Source organism: Aythya ferina (genome assembly GCF_964211825.1).
Source record: "Aythya ferina genome assembly, chromosome: 4".
Taxonomy (NCBI): Eukaryota; Metazoa; Chordata; class Aves; order Anseriformes; family Anatidae; genus Aythya; species Aythya ferina.
Window position 1 is genome coordinate 74,245,176 of NC_140300.1, and position 17,371 is coordinate 74,262,546.

Here is a 17,371-nt window from a genome sequence, read left to right on the forward strand (position 1 = left end):
CCATGTTCCTTCCTTTTTAAAAAACAGTTCTTCTGATGCTTACATGAAAACAGGTATGATTCCTTTCACTCACTGTGCAAACCATCATCTCCTAACTAAGAGAAAAACATCATGTTTGACTTCAGGAGCATAAAAAGCTTTCAAGAGTCTAATCTATCCAAACCCAGACAATATTTCTTCTGCTCTGTCATTTTTCTTGACCTCTCTATACTTGCAAATCTCATAACCCCTTTTTATTCCTTCCTCATCTTATGTTTTTCTTGTTTGGTCTTTTCCAGCATCATTTTCAATTGGTTGGTCTTTTTCAATGCTGTTTTCAGTCAGGATTTGTTTTTCTTGCCAGTCTTCTGATTATCTATAGCTGTACTTTCCTCAGCTGCCCACACATACACATTGTATGCTAGCCCCCACATCTTCTTTCTTTCCTTCCATGACCAGAATATACCTCCCTCTCCCTTCCTCCCTCCCCGAGAAACATCTATGCTGAAAGGAAAGGAGAACTGCTGAGGCTGCTCCTTCCTTCTCTCCTTCCCCCTCTCTCGTACTCTCGCGATTCCTCTCCCATCAGGGACCTGTCACCTCTGGCTTGTTTACAGTATTTAATACATTAAATACATGATTTCTGTTAGTACTATATTTTTTTATGCCTTCGCTCATCAAACTGCTTCTTGCTTAAATAGAAATAGGAAAGTCAAATCAACTCAGGCAATAAATTAAGTGGAAAATATGAAAACTTCTGAAACAGTAAAACTCCCTATGAAATATATTGAGATATGATGTGCAGGAGGTAGAATATCTAATGGTTTTGATTACTTCTTAAGAAACTAGGGAAGGCTAATAGTAATATTTGGCAGAGAGTACTGTGATGGAACAAATTTTACAAATAATTTATTTTCATCTATATTTAAAAATATAATAATTACTATTTGCAAAACAATTTAGGGATACAAGCACTATATGAGTTCTCAGCTTTTCCAATCTGTGTATGCTTTAAAGTACCTTCAAATCAACTAGTAATTAACATTTCTCTTAACAGAAGCTGACGGTAGAATAATCTGTCATGTGTCTCTTCCTAGGACCTAAGATTTCACTGATAAATTGTTTGCTACTAGTTGAGTGTTTAGCAATACTGACCCCTCTCATTAGAAAATACAGCCATTATTTGACATTGTCTGAAAACGTTACTTGTGCTGTTCACTAAAATGTTGACAATACAGTGAATAATGTGTTCGCTTAGCTTTAGGCACACACTTAACCTGTATTAGCAGTAACAGTACATAAAAAGAGCTTAAAGTCAAAGTATGCGTACATGCTTCGTACACAGTACAAAGCCATGCTTTGTTGAAAGAGCCCCAGACTTACTCAATGAGCATTTCGAAAGAAACAAATATCTGCTGCTTGTAAGCACAACACTAAACCTACTGTCTCAAAGTATAAGATTGCTAGGTTGCAATACTGGTTTAAGATGTTCCCTTTTCCACTCCCCTTTCATTCCTGTTCCTGCCCTGTCCTATTTAGTTTTAACCCAGATGAGGGCTGATACCTTGCTTACAGTGCTTTATGACTCAGCAGGGCAGGAATAAAGGAAGAAGGGCCACAAATATACTGAGACTTTGTGAAACCACAGCTGAAGTAGGGCAATTAATTTAAGGTGTCCTTGCAAATGCACACATACACAAACACGAATACAGTATACTGTAGATTGATGCGCAAATACAAAATAAATACACATAGGTGCTTAAGGCTTGCACAAGCCTACAAGATAAAGACAAAAAATGAGGTGGAATCTGGAAGAAATACTCTGTTCTGTCTATAGAGAGGTATAAAATGCACTTTGTACATCTCAAAAGACTGACTGGTTTCAAAGTTACCACTATTGTTTCTTTTATTTTTTATTTCCTGTGTTAGGCAATCTTGGAAGCTACTGCAAATCATTTGTACACACACACATGTGCAGCCTTCAGAACCAGATACATACATACACACGTGCGCACATGCACCTGCAAGTCAGAACAGGCATGTCTGTATTTGGTTTTCAGAGGTGGAAGTTCAGTTTCTCTCCATTGCCTGAGAAGAAAGCAGCAGCACTGCTTTGTTCTGCCTCAAACTACTGGGAGATGTCTGTAATTCATAACCTCTTGTGCTTAAAGAAAATTTGCTTCTGGTACTCTAACCCTTCTGCTCCCAGCGCACCAGCATGGAGCTGTGTGGAAAGTGTAGTTGCATGTTTTTAACTAACATGACTGTCTTTTGCACAGAATGGTTTTACTCCACTGCACATTGCCTGCAAGAAAAATCGCATCAAAGTCATGGAACTCCTGGTGAAATATGGGGCTTCAATCCAGGCTATAACAGAGGTAGAAAAATGTTTCATACCCTGAAGAAACATTCCTTCTCTCTCTCCTTTTTTGCTTCCTTTTTTTTCTCTTTCCTGTCATGCCTCACTTTCACTTATGTTTTAATGAAACGAAGAAGCCCCTCCCCTATGCCGGTGCAGAGGAGTAAAACTGCTCTTGCTTTGTTTCGCAGTCGGGCCTCACACCAATACATGTGGCTGCATTTATGGGCCACTTGAACATAGTCCTCCTTCTGCTGCAGAACGGAGCCTCTCCCGATGTCACTAACATTGTGAGTATGGCTTTGACTAGAATCATCTGTGTCATGCCTCCTTCAGAGGGGCCCGGCCTACCATGCAGTTCAACCAAAGGTCACATTTGAATGATATTTCATTACCTTATTGCATAGGATATTATATAGGATAAATTATCCTAGCACCTTTCCCAATCACCACTGAGGGGAAAATAACTATTGTATAGGCATTGTAAGCCACCTGTGGTTTCACGTACTCTTCAGCAATGCCTGAATAAGTAAAAGTTTCCCTTAAAAACAGACAAAGCTCACCAAACACTTTCAAAGCTGTGAATATAAGCCAAGCCACAGGAAAGACTGTGTTTCAGTTCAGAATGATGAAATTTATATCCAAATGGCTCCAGTTTCTGCTTGCGCAGTCTTGCTGGCTGTCATGAAATTGTGCCATTTGTGCTAGTGAAAGGATATGAGATGCTTAAACCTAACAATTAAACAAAAATGTTAAACTCAAGATGTTGCTTTTATGCAGGAAATTCCAGGACCTAGTGCCTTTTGAAAGAACATATGTAAACCTAGAAAATGTGACCTTTGGGAGGTAACAAAATGCAGAACCTGACTTACCATAGAAATGGTGTTTGTGTACCAATAGCCTAGTTACCAAGAATAATAATAATAAAAAGAACACGATAGTTTCCTGAGTTATATTTCATAGATATCTTACTGGTTTTATTTGTCAGCATAAACAAATATTTAACTTCTGACTGTCCGCACTTTGAAAGCAGCTCTTTACCAGCAAGTAATGTTATAAATAAATGTTCCTAGCAAGAAAACAACAACAGCAACAAATTAATTCAGGTATGCTGGACTTGGCAGTTTTTCCCATCAGTTAGAAAAATCTTAAGTGGAACCCAGGGACAGCGCGCAGCATGCGGGGATGTTTGCCTGAATTGTTAGAACAGACTCTTCTTGAGAAAACCTCTTACTGCTTTCTACTTCTTTATAGAAGCAATTCTTACGTAAAAACTTTATTGATGATACGGAATCCAACACGAAATTTTTGTGGAAGCAATTAAAAGTATTGTGGTGGTATTACTGGATACATATGTGCAAAGTTTAATGCTTTACAATTTGTGCGACACAGGTGTCTTGGCTTTTACTTCGTAAGCTGAAGTTCCCTGTTGGTTTACTAACTGTTTTCAAAAGCTAAATTGCTTTGCTAATTCAAGTACAAAAGGGTCTTTATAGCAATCTGATCTTTAGAGGGTGAGAAATGTAAAATTTGTTCACATTTTAAACACTTCATTCTTCAGGTAATAAAATTTATATAGATGAAATTCTATATTGAGGTTTGTAACTGGGGCTTTGGGATTTTGTTTGTTGCCTACTTAGTAATCAGAGCGGGTAATACAATGTTAATTTTAAAGTGACTAAATAAATGAACTCCAGGTGAAGACAGTTTGCTTTAATTAGAAATTCATAACAGAAGCTAAACTCAGGTTGCTTCTTTTGCTACATCTAGGCAGAAGGACAAGTAGACATGATTTTTGATGCAAAAGAACTTGACAAGAGTGTTTGGTTTGGCAGTTATATTTTACCTTGACAGTCATAAAATATGGTCCAGTTCTATAGTAAGGAGAAGGAATTTAACACATAGAAGCATTCAGTCCTGCTGTGTTGTCAAAACATAACAGGTATATACAGAGCTCTTGATTGCAGAACTGCCGCAGTACCTAATGTACCAGATGTAGATGAGCTGCACAGGGACTGTTTTAGTCCACTTTATGACAGTAAGCTCAAAGAATGTTGAACTGTGCAAAATTCAGCTTGAAACTCTGTCATCAAGGAGCAGTCACTTTCAGTGTTCCTGTGCAAATCTATGCTTTGAATGTATCATCTGTACTTCGTTATTCAGATCTGAAATTCCACATCACCCCAGTTAGCCTTCCAAAGTTTCATACACTCCTTCAAATTCTGTGGGCTGCAAAAGGCTTGGAATGACATTTATTCTGTAGCCTGCAGATAGAGCTGGGCTGCTGAGCACAGATTTTACACATTTTGTGTGCTGGCTCAGTTGTGCACAGCCACTGCAAGGACTTTTAAAGCTGCCAGCTCCACACAGCGTGCAGGAGGAGAGCATTTGGAAAAAAAATGCCCTTCCATCTTGAGGCTTGTGTGCCTCGCTGTCCCTCAAGAGAGATGGGCTCAATACACTCATACCTCCTGTATGGTGCACAAGCTGATGCATCCGTGTGTAGAAGGCTGAGGAATGCATGTGACCAGGGGACTCTATAAGGCAGAATATTGTATAAACCAGGACTTTTATCCTAACCCTCTGGAGTGTTATTATGTTTGTCCAGGATCACCGAGTTTGCAGACCACAACCCGGTGGCATGTATGCACACACTGTTCTTAACTGCCTGTTGTTGGCTCTGAAGCCAGGTTCTCAGTGGGCAGAAACGCGGGTCTCTACACGAGCCGAAGCATGGACAGGATTTGCAGCATCGGAGCTCTGTTTCTTCACAGAGGTTTGGGACACTGACACTTTTTTGCTTTTCTGCAGCGTGGAGAAACGGCGCTGCACATGGCAGCACGTGCTGGGCAGGTGGAAGTAGTTCGTTGCCTCCTGAGAAACGGGGCCTTGGTTGATGCCCGAGCCAGGGTAGGTGTTCTGCTTATAACTTTTTTGCTTTCTCTTACTCAAAAATGTAGCAGAAGCAGGGGAGCAAAGGAAGAGCAATTTCATTTTTATTTGAGTTGTGGGTTCAACACTAAGCACACCTGAAATGGTTCCAAAACCAGTAATGTACAGAATGTGTGCGGTGGGTTGACACCGGCTGGTATCTCAGTCACTTGCTCTCTCCCCGTGCTAGGGAATGGGGGGGACAATCAGAAGGTCAGAAGTCAGACAAACTTTTGGGTTGACAGGTTAATAAGTGCAGGAGAAAGAAAAAAAACAGAAACAAAAAACTGGAACAAAACAAGCCCTCCCCCTAGAAGTGAAGGAAAGGCAATCACTCACCACCTCCCACAAGCAGACTGCTGCCCAGCCAGTCTCCAAGCAACAGCTCCTTCGGAAAAACTTACCACCCAGTTTTATTGCTGAGCATGACGTTACATGGTATGGATTACTCTGGTCAATTCAGGTCAGCTCTCCTGGCTGTATCACCTCCCAGCAGAGAAGGCCTTGACATGGTGTAAGCACTTTTCAGCAATACCTAAAACACCAGTGTACTATTAACACTGTTCTGGTCACAAATCTAACACACGGCACTTTATGTGCTGCTGTGAAGAAAATTAACTCCGGTTCTAGCCAAGCCCTGTACAATATACTTGGCTGAGACCAACAATAGCTGCTCCATCGAACCAAGAAGATGCACAGCAGCATCCTAAATCCAAGCATCAGAGGTTGGGTAGCAGTTACTGCCAGGTTCTGAAACCAAGGGGACAATTTGAAGTGCAAGGTAGTTGGTGTACAACAAATAAGAACACAGAGGAAAGCAAGTGATGGAAGCTGTGTGTCATATTATTGAGAAAAGGAAAAAAATGTTTTTCTTCGTAGTTCCTCTCTTTCTATTCTGATAAGACATTGCTGAAGCTCATCTCCAGAATTAACCGGCAAGCCCTCCTTTACTGCCTTCTTTGTATTATCAATTCTTAAGATTTTTGCAAGACCAATGCATAGAGACAGCCATTGGGATCCAACACAATATTGTGTTCAGGATAGTTCTACCTGCACTAATTATCTACTCAATTTGAGTTGTAGGAAGAACAGACTCCACTGCACATTGCCTCTCGCTTGGGTAAAACAGAGATTGTCCAGCTTCTGCTACAGCACATGGCCCACCCTGATGCTGCAACGACTAATGGGTACACCCCACTGCACATCTCTGCCAGAGAGGGACAAGTTGATGTTGCGTCAGTGCTCCTAGAGGCAGGGGCCTCACACTCCATGTCCACCAAAGTAAGACAAAATGCTTTGTGTCTGTATTCTAGTAGCACAGGCAGTGCATTCCTGTGCAGGTCTGTTTCATGAAGAATGTACTTTCACTCTGAGAAATTGAGCTAGTTTGGGTCTTTTTTTGTTCTTATTTAATCCACAGTAACCCAGTAGACTGAAGTAACATCAGAAGTTAATCAAATTTTGACATATTTTGCTGTCATCTAAAGTTGTGAGTTTGGTTCCCACAGGAGCTAAATGCAGGTCATGAAAAATACATTGCCACAACAAATTTAAATGTACCTGAAGTCCTCGTTCATCTCTATCCCATTGTGTTACAAGTAGGGATTTTTTCCAAACATTTTCAGAGTACAAAATGCAGATTTGGGAGGAGGAAACAATTTATTTTTTTTCTAATGAACAGGCCTGCTTGCTTTTCAAAAACTTGTTTATTTAAATAGTAAAATAAATCTGGTCTGTACTAGCTGAAAGGAATGTTCCTAAATGCATGTTTATACAATTCAGCATCTGTCCAGACTCATCTAATTCTGAATCTATTTTCAGTATTTCTATAAATGAGATAGCATATGACACAATAGGCCATTTTTCTAGACTGACAAAAGAAATAATCTGTGGAATATTGCTGTTTTCTTAGACAAAAATGGTTACCAATACATTCATAACATTGATGAACACATAAGAAAATAGGTACTGTGAATAGGTACTGTGAATATGCCAAGATAACTTTTCTAAATTTATCACATGTGAATAAGTGATTCTCACCATTGTTTTAGGTCTAAAGAAGTACCCCTGATATCACAGTTGTAGTTTAAAACATATTTTTGAATCATGGGGTGTCTTCCAGGGTTCACAAGACTAAACTAGCAATCTGAAATTATGATCCATGGATTACTGGGAATGCTTGCTTTTCTCCTTTTATCCGTCTGTTAAATCACATTAAAACGGTTAAAAATACATTAAATACTTCCCCAGTTTTCCATACGGCTTTATGACAGTTGCTTTAGTACTGCAGAAACATTTTATAATTATGAGGGAAAGATGTAGCCCTCTAGATAATCTTTCTACAAACCCGTGATTCATGAGCTGGAAATGTTTTTGATTCCCTGACGTAAACTTTTGTTGTGATGGGATTAATGGAACAAGTTGGTGATGATAATAATCATTATACATCACTTATGTGTCAGGCAAATAGGTCACTGTAGTTCCCTGGAATTACAGTCAGGGCAGTGGTGCAGTCTGCCACCTACTGTCTTGCATTCGTGAGTTTTCCTTATCAACGTGATATTTAAAATTAAATGAGTAGGCAAGCAGCATGTTAGCTTGACACAGGCCTTATGTTTGTGCTTTACTGACAAGCATTCTAGAACAAATAGAAAAGGACTCTTTCCAAAAGGCAAGATTTTTGTCTTGCCACGTGTTTCCAATGTTTCCAAAAGCACTAGCGTTGAGTCAGGCATGACTTTTTTTAGCTGAAGTTCAGAGGCTGCAGCAGAGGTTGGTGACCGTATAGATTAAAAAAGGAAAAAAAAAAACACAAAAAAACACAAATGGAAATCATTTTTCTACAAACTCTTTCAAGAAGAAATATAAGGCTTGGAGCTTGTCTCGCTGAATTTAGTTGGTGTTTCATTGTTACTGGCAACAATTGACACAAGAAATATTTCTAAAGCTGTCATCATGAAACTGGAAAATGCAGCTGGTTTGGAATAGGAATTTGTACAAGTGCCTTCATTGCCCACACAGTGTATGTTGCTAGCAGAATCTGTATCAGATAAAATGTCTGACACACTGTCGCCATGTACTTTGGACAGGATAATGAAAGGGGAAAGTATTTTTTGTATTTCATGCTTCTAAACTGCTCTTAAGGGATGATGCTATTTCTAGAGATGGTGATTGATTCTAACAGCTAGAATATAGCTTGAAGAACTACTAGTTTAGCGACGTGGTTCTTGAAAGGGAGATGTCAATGTGATTTTTAACACAAGCACTTTCTTCTGTCTCCCGAAATTTTTCAGAAGGGATTCACACCCTTACATGTGGCGGCCAAATATGGAAGCCTGGAAGTGGCAAAGCTCCTTCTGCAGCGTCGCGCCTCTCCCGATTCAGCTGGCAAGGTACTCACCAGAGAGAGGAAACAACAATCAGCAGTGGTTTGGATTCTTACTTAGGGTCTAACTGTGTGAAATGTGCACGCGGAGGAAGCCTGCAGCTGCTTTCAGATGGTCGTGTTAGCTTTATTAAGATCACATTCTCCCGAGGCTGATGATTATGGGCATTAGCTTTGGAGGCAGTGCTGCTGCCCATTGGGTTTCGGTTCCTCACAGGAGGGCATGCTGTGCACGGCTGGGAGAACAAACGTGTTTCTGTGGCTCAAGAAACACCGATGGCACCAGGCTGTCTAAACTGTAAAAATCCTCATTAAAAAAACCAACACGGGGGCGAGGCCAGTTTTCCCTGTGCTGCGGGAACGGGTTCTCTGAGGGCTGCTCGTGTTCACCCTCAGCTGCTTCTCCCCCATATCGTACAGCCTAGCCCACTGCCTGTGGTTTCTGGTCACCGTTGCTAACGTTAACCCCCCCGCTGCCCCACGCCCCGCTAACGCTCGCTAACCACCCTTACAGAACGGCCTCACGCCCCTCCACGTGGCGGCCCATTACGACAACCAGAAGGTGGCTCTGCTGCTGCTGGAGAAGGGCGCCTCGCCCCACACGACCGCCAAGGTGAGCTCCGGCCGCCCAAACAGCCACCCCGATGGCCACCCTTCCTCCTTCCTCCCTTCCCTCCTTCCCAACGCTTTTCCCCATCCTCTGTGGAAAGCTGGAGGCGGTGCCAGGTGTCATCGGGCATGGGGGAAATTGCAGTTCAGTGTAAATTAAAAAAAAAAACAACAACAACAAAAAAAGCCTCCAAGGGGTGAAGGGCTCACTGCCTGGAGCAGGTTGCCCCAGGGATCCTTGGAGGTGGTCAAAATGTGACTTGGCTGGTCCCTAATTAACCTGGGAGGCTGGCCCTGCTTCCAACTAGATGACTGACACCCTGCCCAAGTTGTTCTTCTTCCAGACCTTCCCTGAAAAAGAAGAAATAGATATGTGTATGCATATATATGCCTCTCTCTGCCCATTTTTATATTTGCGAGCTTTAGTCATAGTTGGAACTCACTTTAGGATTATGTAATATTAGAAACCATGTGTATATTCTGACCACACATAAGCAGAATTCATTCAGGGATTAGGAATTGTGTTATGATATCACTGTGCTAGGCACAGGCTAACAAAAGGAGAGAATAACAAGAGAATTGGTACCGGTTTCAGCATGTTCTACCCTGTACGAGACTGCTTTTTACATGCTGCTAAAAAATAGAGCCAGTCCTTGAAGTGATGATAGGAGAGCTGTTGTTTATGCTGGGAAAGCTTCAGTTGTAGTAGGATAGCTCGGGAAAGCTCCCTTTTAAGAAGACACAGACCAACCGAGAGAACACCTCCAACAGAGACTGTTTGCTCTGAGCCAGAATTTTCCCACTTGGTGCTCTGTAAAGCAATTAAAGGTGGGAAGTTGCCTTGTTGCCAGAAAATACCATCAGCACCTTTCTCCTTTGCTTGAATGGTTAATTTGATCAGAGAAGCATTCATCCCTGTCCCTGTTCCCAACCAGAGTCATGACTGACACGTATCAAAATCCCATATGCAAACACACCTCTACCCACACGATCCCAAACCACACGTAATGTAATGAAGAGTGTGCACCCATCATTCATCCCAGGGAATGTCACCCATCAGTCAGAGGCGAATATTTACAATATAAGTTATTAAAAAACTGAGTGTCAAACTCAGGCTAATTTGGAGGTATTAGGTCCTGTCTGCCTAGCGAGTGCCTGCTTTGTTCCAGTTTGTACGGAGAAAATAACAGACAGCGACAGCAGCAGGACATCAGGGCAATGTGGGACATGGCTGGCACTGAAAATATAATGGAGTCCCATCTCTAGTGATATGGGGTAACAGGAAATAACCTGTTTCAAAGGTGTCTGACTTCCTAGGCTTACATGGCTGTTAACTTTATTCTCATTTTGTTTCCTGACATCTGTTAGAATGGATACACCCCTCTGCACATCGCTGCCAAGAAAAATCAGATGCAGATAGCGACCACTCTACTGAACTACGGGGCTGAGACCAACATTTTGACCAAACAGGGAGTGACCCCACTTCATTTGGCCTCCCAAGAAGGTCACACTGACATGGTGACCTTGCTTTTGGAGAAAGGATCCAATATCCATGTGGCAACAAAGGTAACTCACAACTGGAGATGAAGTACTATGGTGGGAGTACCCACTAAGATACAAAGCACAGCAGGAGAATCATGTAGTTTCATTAGAAATTGTCTGCTTCACTTCCTTATATGTGAATTTGTGAGCCTGCAGAAGTGATGACAGGTGAGTGAACAGTAGAAGTGTGGAGGGGAAACCAAGGCATGGCAGATAGATTGACCAGTTAACTTATATCATGCAATTAATGGCTGTACTGGGTAGCCCACAGGAGGAGCTGCGGCTGTTAGCCACGATTGGAGGAAAATGGTGTAACACCTGGCTCTGGTAGAGGGCTTACAGGAGAAAACGTTTTCTGAGGCATTCAAGAAGGCAGGACTGCAGGATTTTTGTTGTGTTGCAACCTTGCCATCCCTGAGCTGTTTCATATACGCTGCTAGAATTTTACATTAGTTGCAAAAGAGGAGGAATGTAAAATTCAGAGGTTGTGGGCCCATGGGCTGATTTAATAACGTATAACAGAAATCTGAGAGCTACAGTCCAAAAGAATTTAGTGCTCATGCCAGCAAAGGCTCTTTTCCTCATATATTTTACCCTTCAGCCTTCCTTCTGAGTGGAAGAAATTGGCAGCCTCTGGCAAATAACAAAACAACCCAGTATCAGTGAAGTAGTGAGTAGAAAGTAATGCTCTGGAGGACCTTTCCAGTCTTTTGGATTTTCTATGGTTTTACATGATGAGCCCTATAAAGAAAATGAGCTGGCTCCTCAAAAACCTATTACTGTAGGTCTTTATAGGTCACCAGATTTATCCATGCACATACATATAAATCTTGCACACCTGAGGTCAGAAGGCTGCAGCTTTTGTTTGTACAATTCAATATGGAAGGCTCAAGTCTCATTACCTGGAATTAGTGTAATATGCTATATAACCAATTAAAAACAAGGCAGTTTTCATTTCTCTTTCAAAATTTGTTCTCTTTCTTGTTCATGGGCGAGCACTGTTTGCGTGATCACAGAGAGCTTTTAGGCAAAATTGCATCCTTGGTGTCTTTGAATGGGATCTATTTTTGGAGTTCCTTTCTTCCTTCTGACTTGTGCCTGCAGTTGTCAAGGTTCCCTTTCCCGTCTGAGGAGTGGGAAGCCCAATGACTGTGCTTCCTGCCCTAGTTTATTAATGGGCTTCTCCAGTAATAACAGCTTCTCCAGTGACATTATTGTATAAAATATGAATGTGATCACTGATTCCTGAAACATTTACGCTGTGGTTCTGGTGATATAATTGCTGTGGAGCTGTTTGTCAGCCGGAACAGAAGAAACATCAACTCTACTTTGTTTAAAAAAAACCCCACATTTCTAAGCTATAGCTAGGGTCTGGTTTCTTTTTTTTTTTTTTTTTTTTTTTTTAAAGATGCAAAAGTGAGAAAGGCTCAATTTCTCATGTAAAGAAGATTTTATTTTTACCCCTATTTATTTATTTATTTTATATATTCTATCTCCAGACCGGGCTGACATCCTTACACCTTGCAGCTCAAGAGGATAAAGTGAATGTTGCCGAAATACTCACAAAACATGGTGCAAACCAGGATGCTCAGACAAAGGTAAATCATGGAGTGACTACTGTCTCCAGTGTGCCAAGGGGTGCTATCGTTGTAAAGGAATGTTCCACTGAGCTTGCAGTTTTATTTCCTTGTTCTCTTGTTGTAGCTCGGTTACACACCTTTGATCGTGGCATGTCACTATGGAAACATCAAAATGGTGAATTTTCTTCTCAAGCAGGGAGCAAATGTCAATGCTAAAACAAAGGTAAAGAATATTTCATTGCTTTCTTTTGCTCTTTATTATGAAGTTATCAACCAAGCGCTGCTGATACACACCACTAGGTGCCTTTCTCACAATGAAAGTACAGTTATTGGATGGTAGGTGTCCGTATCTGCTGATTTGTGGCTGTATTGGAATGCATTCTGTCTGCTACATCTCCTTGTGTAGTGTTCACAAAAGAAAAGTCAAGTAACTCTTTGGGTGTGTGTAAGGGGTTATTTTTTTGGTGCTGGTGTTTTTTTGTTTTATTTTCATATGCAACTAACAAATGCAAGCTTGTTTCTGATTGCATTCACACATGGTTTACACCAGTGTAATACCTATGTGTTGCCAAACTGATAAATAACGATTCAAATACTGTGAGGGTGATGCCAGATTCTCTCCAGTCTGTTGGGAGAAGAGTGGGAAGAATTACTGCCAATCAAAGCATGGGTGGCATGACTTCGGGAAAGGAAGCAGCAGCAGTGGGAGAATGCAGCTTCCTGGCGACATTTTGTTTTGTTTCGAGAGGGAGCTGGGTCTCCTGTTATTGAACAGGTCTACTGAAGTGGACCAAATTGCCAGACTGAATGTCTAATGACTAAGTTCAGCAATTCCTTTAAATATAGACTGGTGTGCCTAGCAAACAAATGTGATGCCTTGTGTAGCCAGATGTGCATATCTCCAGAGTGTATAAAAAAACAGACTTTCTGGTGACTGTGAAATATTCAAGCTGAGGTATTTAGAAGCTAACTAAAGGGGCATACATACTTGTATCTTTAGTGTTAGGTCCCACTCAATGTGTACGGGGGCACGGGAACAAATTCTGATACTAGTTCCCCCAGGTATTTCACTAATTTAGAGTAATTTCATTAAAGTCAGTGAGTTTATATGACAGTAAGGGGCAGGGCTTCTCCAAAATCTCATGTCAAGGGACCAATAAGAATATGGGCAGTCTGTCAACCAGTACTGTGCACTTGGTTTAGAGCAAATCAATCCTGGCTGGATTCAGGGTAGGCATGTTGAAGTATAAGTAAGCTCTCGTGCCTGCGGGATGTTTTATGCCATCTCCAGTGAAAAATAGTATTACTGAACTCCGTTTTTAAAGGACTGCGCTGATATTTAAGTTAAGATAGTAACTATACTTTGCACTACAACCTACAGTAAGATCCTCCTTTGATTTCTTAGTAGTCCATGCGTGCATTACTGTACATTTAAGAACTGTAACAGTTCTAAACTATCACTGTTTAATTAGTTGTACATAGCATTACTTGCATCTGTTGAGTTGCGAAAGAGATGATTCTCAGAGTGTGTTCAGGGCCTGCCCTCAGGTTTTACCTGTATAGTGCAATCAACTTGGTATTTTCTCCCAGTTTATTTTCTGCTTGCTTTCAAACCAATTGCAAATAATTTTGTAAATGAATTGCCTGACTGGACTTACATAATACCATCTCAGATCAACTAGCCAAAGTACACTTTGGCTGTGTTTCTGTATTGTGTAACAACAGAATTGAATCACTGGAGCAGATAAACATATACAGTTAAGCATGTTTGTTAATACAGACATTGTGTACATGTTTTTCAGTGTAATTATGGCTTGACCAGGCCTTTTTGAAGTGAAAGTAAAGCTAAAATGATTGCAATTTTTAACAGGTATATATTGTTAGTCTTTTTAAAAGCAAATGACATGAAATCACTGCTGTTAAAAAATTACATCACAGAATCACAGAATCACAGAATCACAGAATTTTCTAGGTTGGAAGAGACCTCAAGGTCATCGAGTCCAACCTCTGACCTAACGCTAACAGCCCTCCACTAAACCATATCCCTAAGCTCTACATCTAAACGTCTTTTAAAGACTTCCAGGGATGGTGACTCCACCACTTCCCTGGGCAGCCTGTTCCAGTGCCTCACAACCCTTTCAGTGAAGAAGTTCTTCCTAACATCTAACCTAAAACTCCCCTGGCTCAACTTACGCCCATTCCCCCTCGTCCTGTCACCAGGCACGTGGGAGAACAGGCCAACCCCCACCTCGCTACAGCCTCCCTTGAGGTACCTATAAAGAGCGATAAGGTCGCCCCTGAGCCTCCTCTTCTCCAGGCTGAACAAGCCCAGCTCCCTCAGCCGCTCCTCGTAGGACTTGTTCTCCAGGCCCCTCACCAGCTTCGTCGCCCTTCTCTGTACCCGCTCGAGCACCTCGATGTCCTTCTTGTAGCGAGGGGCCCAAAACTGAACACAGTACTCGAGGTGCGGCCTCACCAGAGCTGAGTACAGGGGGACGATCACCTCCCTAGCCCTGCTGGTCACGCTGTTAAACATATTCTTAAATTGTATCAAATATTTTAAAGGCAAATCTTAAGGCTTTTATGGAAAGCAGAGAGGCGAGAGAAAGAGAAAAATTCTCTGCTTCAGCTATGATTCTGTGTTTTTAGCATACCACTTTAATTTGCTGTTCCTCGCTGTTCCTATCCAGAAATTGGCTTTTATTGTGTGATGTAAGATGATAGATGAATAAAAATATTTTCTTTAAGTTTTCATTAATCTGGGGAAAGAATGTTATTATTACTGTAGATTTATCATCTTTGTGTCAGTTGATGGCCTGATTTCTTTTAGAAACGTCTCAAAAGGAGCAGAATTAAGCAAACCAAAGTGTCTAATCTAATTGCTGCTGGTTGTTGTTGTTCTTTGTTTGCTTTTATGGTGACCACTGTGGACAACAGAATGGGTACACCCCTCTTCACCAAGCTGCTCAGCAAGGCCACACTCACATCATCAATGTTCTTCTCCAACATGGGGCCAAGCCCAACGCCATCACCACTGTAAGTCTTTGAAGTGTCTGTGGAATATGTTTCCCTAGATAGTTCTTTCCTTTCCTTTCTTAAGGCTTAATAGCAAGCCTTTGTTTTGGTGAGCGTATTCCTCAGACAGCTGGTTGTCAGATGTGTAAAAGTAACTTCCTCTCCTTTTCCTTACACTCTTAAGGTAGTTCAGATATAACTCAGTGTGCACTAAGCTGTATATGACATGAAGAAACTGATTTCTGAGCTGTTGGTATCTTGAAAATTGGTATCTTGAGAAATATTTTTCCATAAAGTGGAAAATCTGAACCTGGGTTTCTTGGAAGATTTGAATCCAGATTGCTGTCCCTCTACCCACTGGTTCTCTGTTTTAGCTTCTTACTAAGTTCATGGATGTTAATACCTCTTCAAAGACCATGAGTAACCTCTTGCACAGCTCCTTTTCCATGGTCAGCTGGGAATGCAACTGTTCTATTTCATGTTGATATTGTTGTTAGTCACCTCTACTTGGGAAATCTTTAAAATGTAGCCAGAAAGTCCCAAACCTGTGGTCATTCCCAAAGTTGCTCCGGCTACCATGTATTTTGTGTATTGTGCATGCCTAGACTGGCACTGGGCGGGGACCTGTTTGGTCCTGGGACAGTCACATAGGATAATCTTCTGTGAAGTTAGCTAAGATAGCAGTTTATACCATGACCCAAGACACCAGTATCCAAACCATGCATCCAAGATACCAGCATATGTGTATCATCAACAGGAAATCTTTAGTCAGCTTCTGGGCCTGAAGGTTCTGCTGGACACATTCAGCCAAAGGTTTCTTTACTTGAATTCAGTCCTCAAGTTGGGTCTTTCATGCCAACACTTACCCAAATCCAAGCAGAGTCTCAGGAGTGTGTCTGCACTGCACGGCTCGCATGCTTTTTAAGATTCTAACTCTGTTCTTGTCCATATATTGCAACCTTTGGGTTGACATAAGAGAATTTCAACATGAGACAGCTGACATGGGGTTATGGGAGTGGGACATGGGCAGTTAATGTGCAAGTGACAGTAACAATCACACTATTTGTGCTGTAAAGATGCTTATCTATTCATTTTGTGGTGCTAATCCACAAACCTTGCATTGCTTCAGGGCTGCTGAGCTAGGCTAATGCAGAACAACTGAAATGATGGGTAACTAAAGCTGATACTGAAGGAAGAGAAACCCTCAGGCCGACACCCTGCGCATAGCGCAGTGGTATCACGCGAGAAACCAATACAGTGTGAAGAGCTATACGGTGGCTTTCCACGATTCCCCTAGTAGGCTAGCATGTAGTTCTTCAGTTCAGTGCAAAGTAATGTCAAACAGTTCAGTGTGCAGCTCTTTATGGAGAGTCATGGACTATGTCCCTCTGCCCCCTCCCCAAGCTGAGTGGCGCAGGGCCCACGGACTGGCACATCGCAGAGAAAGAGCCAGGTCACTCAGAACAGGCTGCCAGTCCCGTCAGTCAGTTCTGCAGGGAAGTTATGCCCTCAAAAGAGTTATGGACGGTTTAGCAAGTTTCTGATACTTATTTTTCTTTTATTTTTTTCATGGAAAGGTTCATTAATTTTGCCTCCTGTTGTGGCTGGCCTTATGCTACAATGGAAGAGCTCCTCGAAATAAATTGCCATGGACCCTATTTTGAGGCAGTTTGAGTGGAATTTCAAATGCAGTGAGACAGATGGCAATCTTAATTACTGTTCATTTAAAATGAAAGGTTACAATCTATGTTCATAAAATTGAATTAATAGTGCTTATCTTCCAATCTATTTTAATGTTCCAGGTGATAAACTGGAGATAAATATGCCTAAACAATTACTAAATTATCATTGTAATATGCATTTCCCGAATGGCACATCTCTATATCATGGTCATTTAAACTGCAAGTAAATGTATTTACATGGAAAATAGTTGCCAACACCCAAGCCTCATATAGGCTTGTTTTTGTGTTT

At 41.4% G+C, this 17,371-nt stretch overlaps 1 protein-coding gene across 34 annotated transcripts in view; it reads left to right on the top strand.

Annotated features, from left to right (window-relative positions):
• ANK2 (ankyrin 2) overlaps positions 1-17,371 on the top strand; it is a 339,161-nt gene that overhangs the window by 239,727 nt on the left and 82,063 nt on the right. For 23 of the 34 annotated variants that reach the window (XM_084518971.1, XM_084518982.1, XM_084519004.1 and 20 more), the window contains 10 exons: positions 2,259-2,357; positions 2,530-2,628; positions 5,150-5,248; positions 6,353-6,550; positions 8,563-8,661; positions 9,169-9,267; positions 10,632-10,829; positions 12,305-12,403; positions 12,510-12,608; positions 15,323-15,421. In XM_084518971.1, coding sequence (XP_084375097.1) covers positions 2,259-2,357; positions 2,530-2,628; positions 5,150-5,248; positions 6,353-6,550; positions 8,563-8,661; positions 9,169-9,267; positions 10,632-10,829; positions 12,305-12,403; positions 12,510-12,608; positions 15,323-15,421 — 1,188 coding nt within the window. The remainder of the gene's footprint in view (positions 1-2,258; positions 2,358-2,529; positions 2,629-5,149; positions 5,249-6,352; positions 6,551-8,562; positions 8,662-9,168; positions 9,268-10,631; positions 10,830-12,304; positions 12,404-12,509; positions 12,609-15,322; positions 15,422-17,371) is intronic. The other 11 variants (XM_084518981.1, XM_084518983.1, XM_084518984.1 and 8 more) reach the window with 3 other exon arrangements.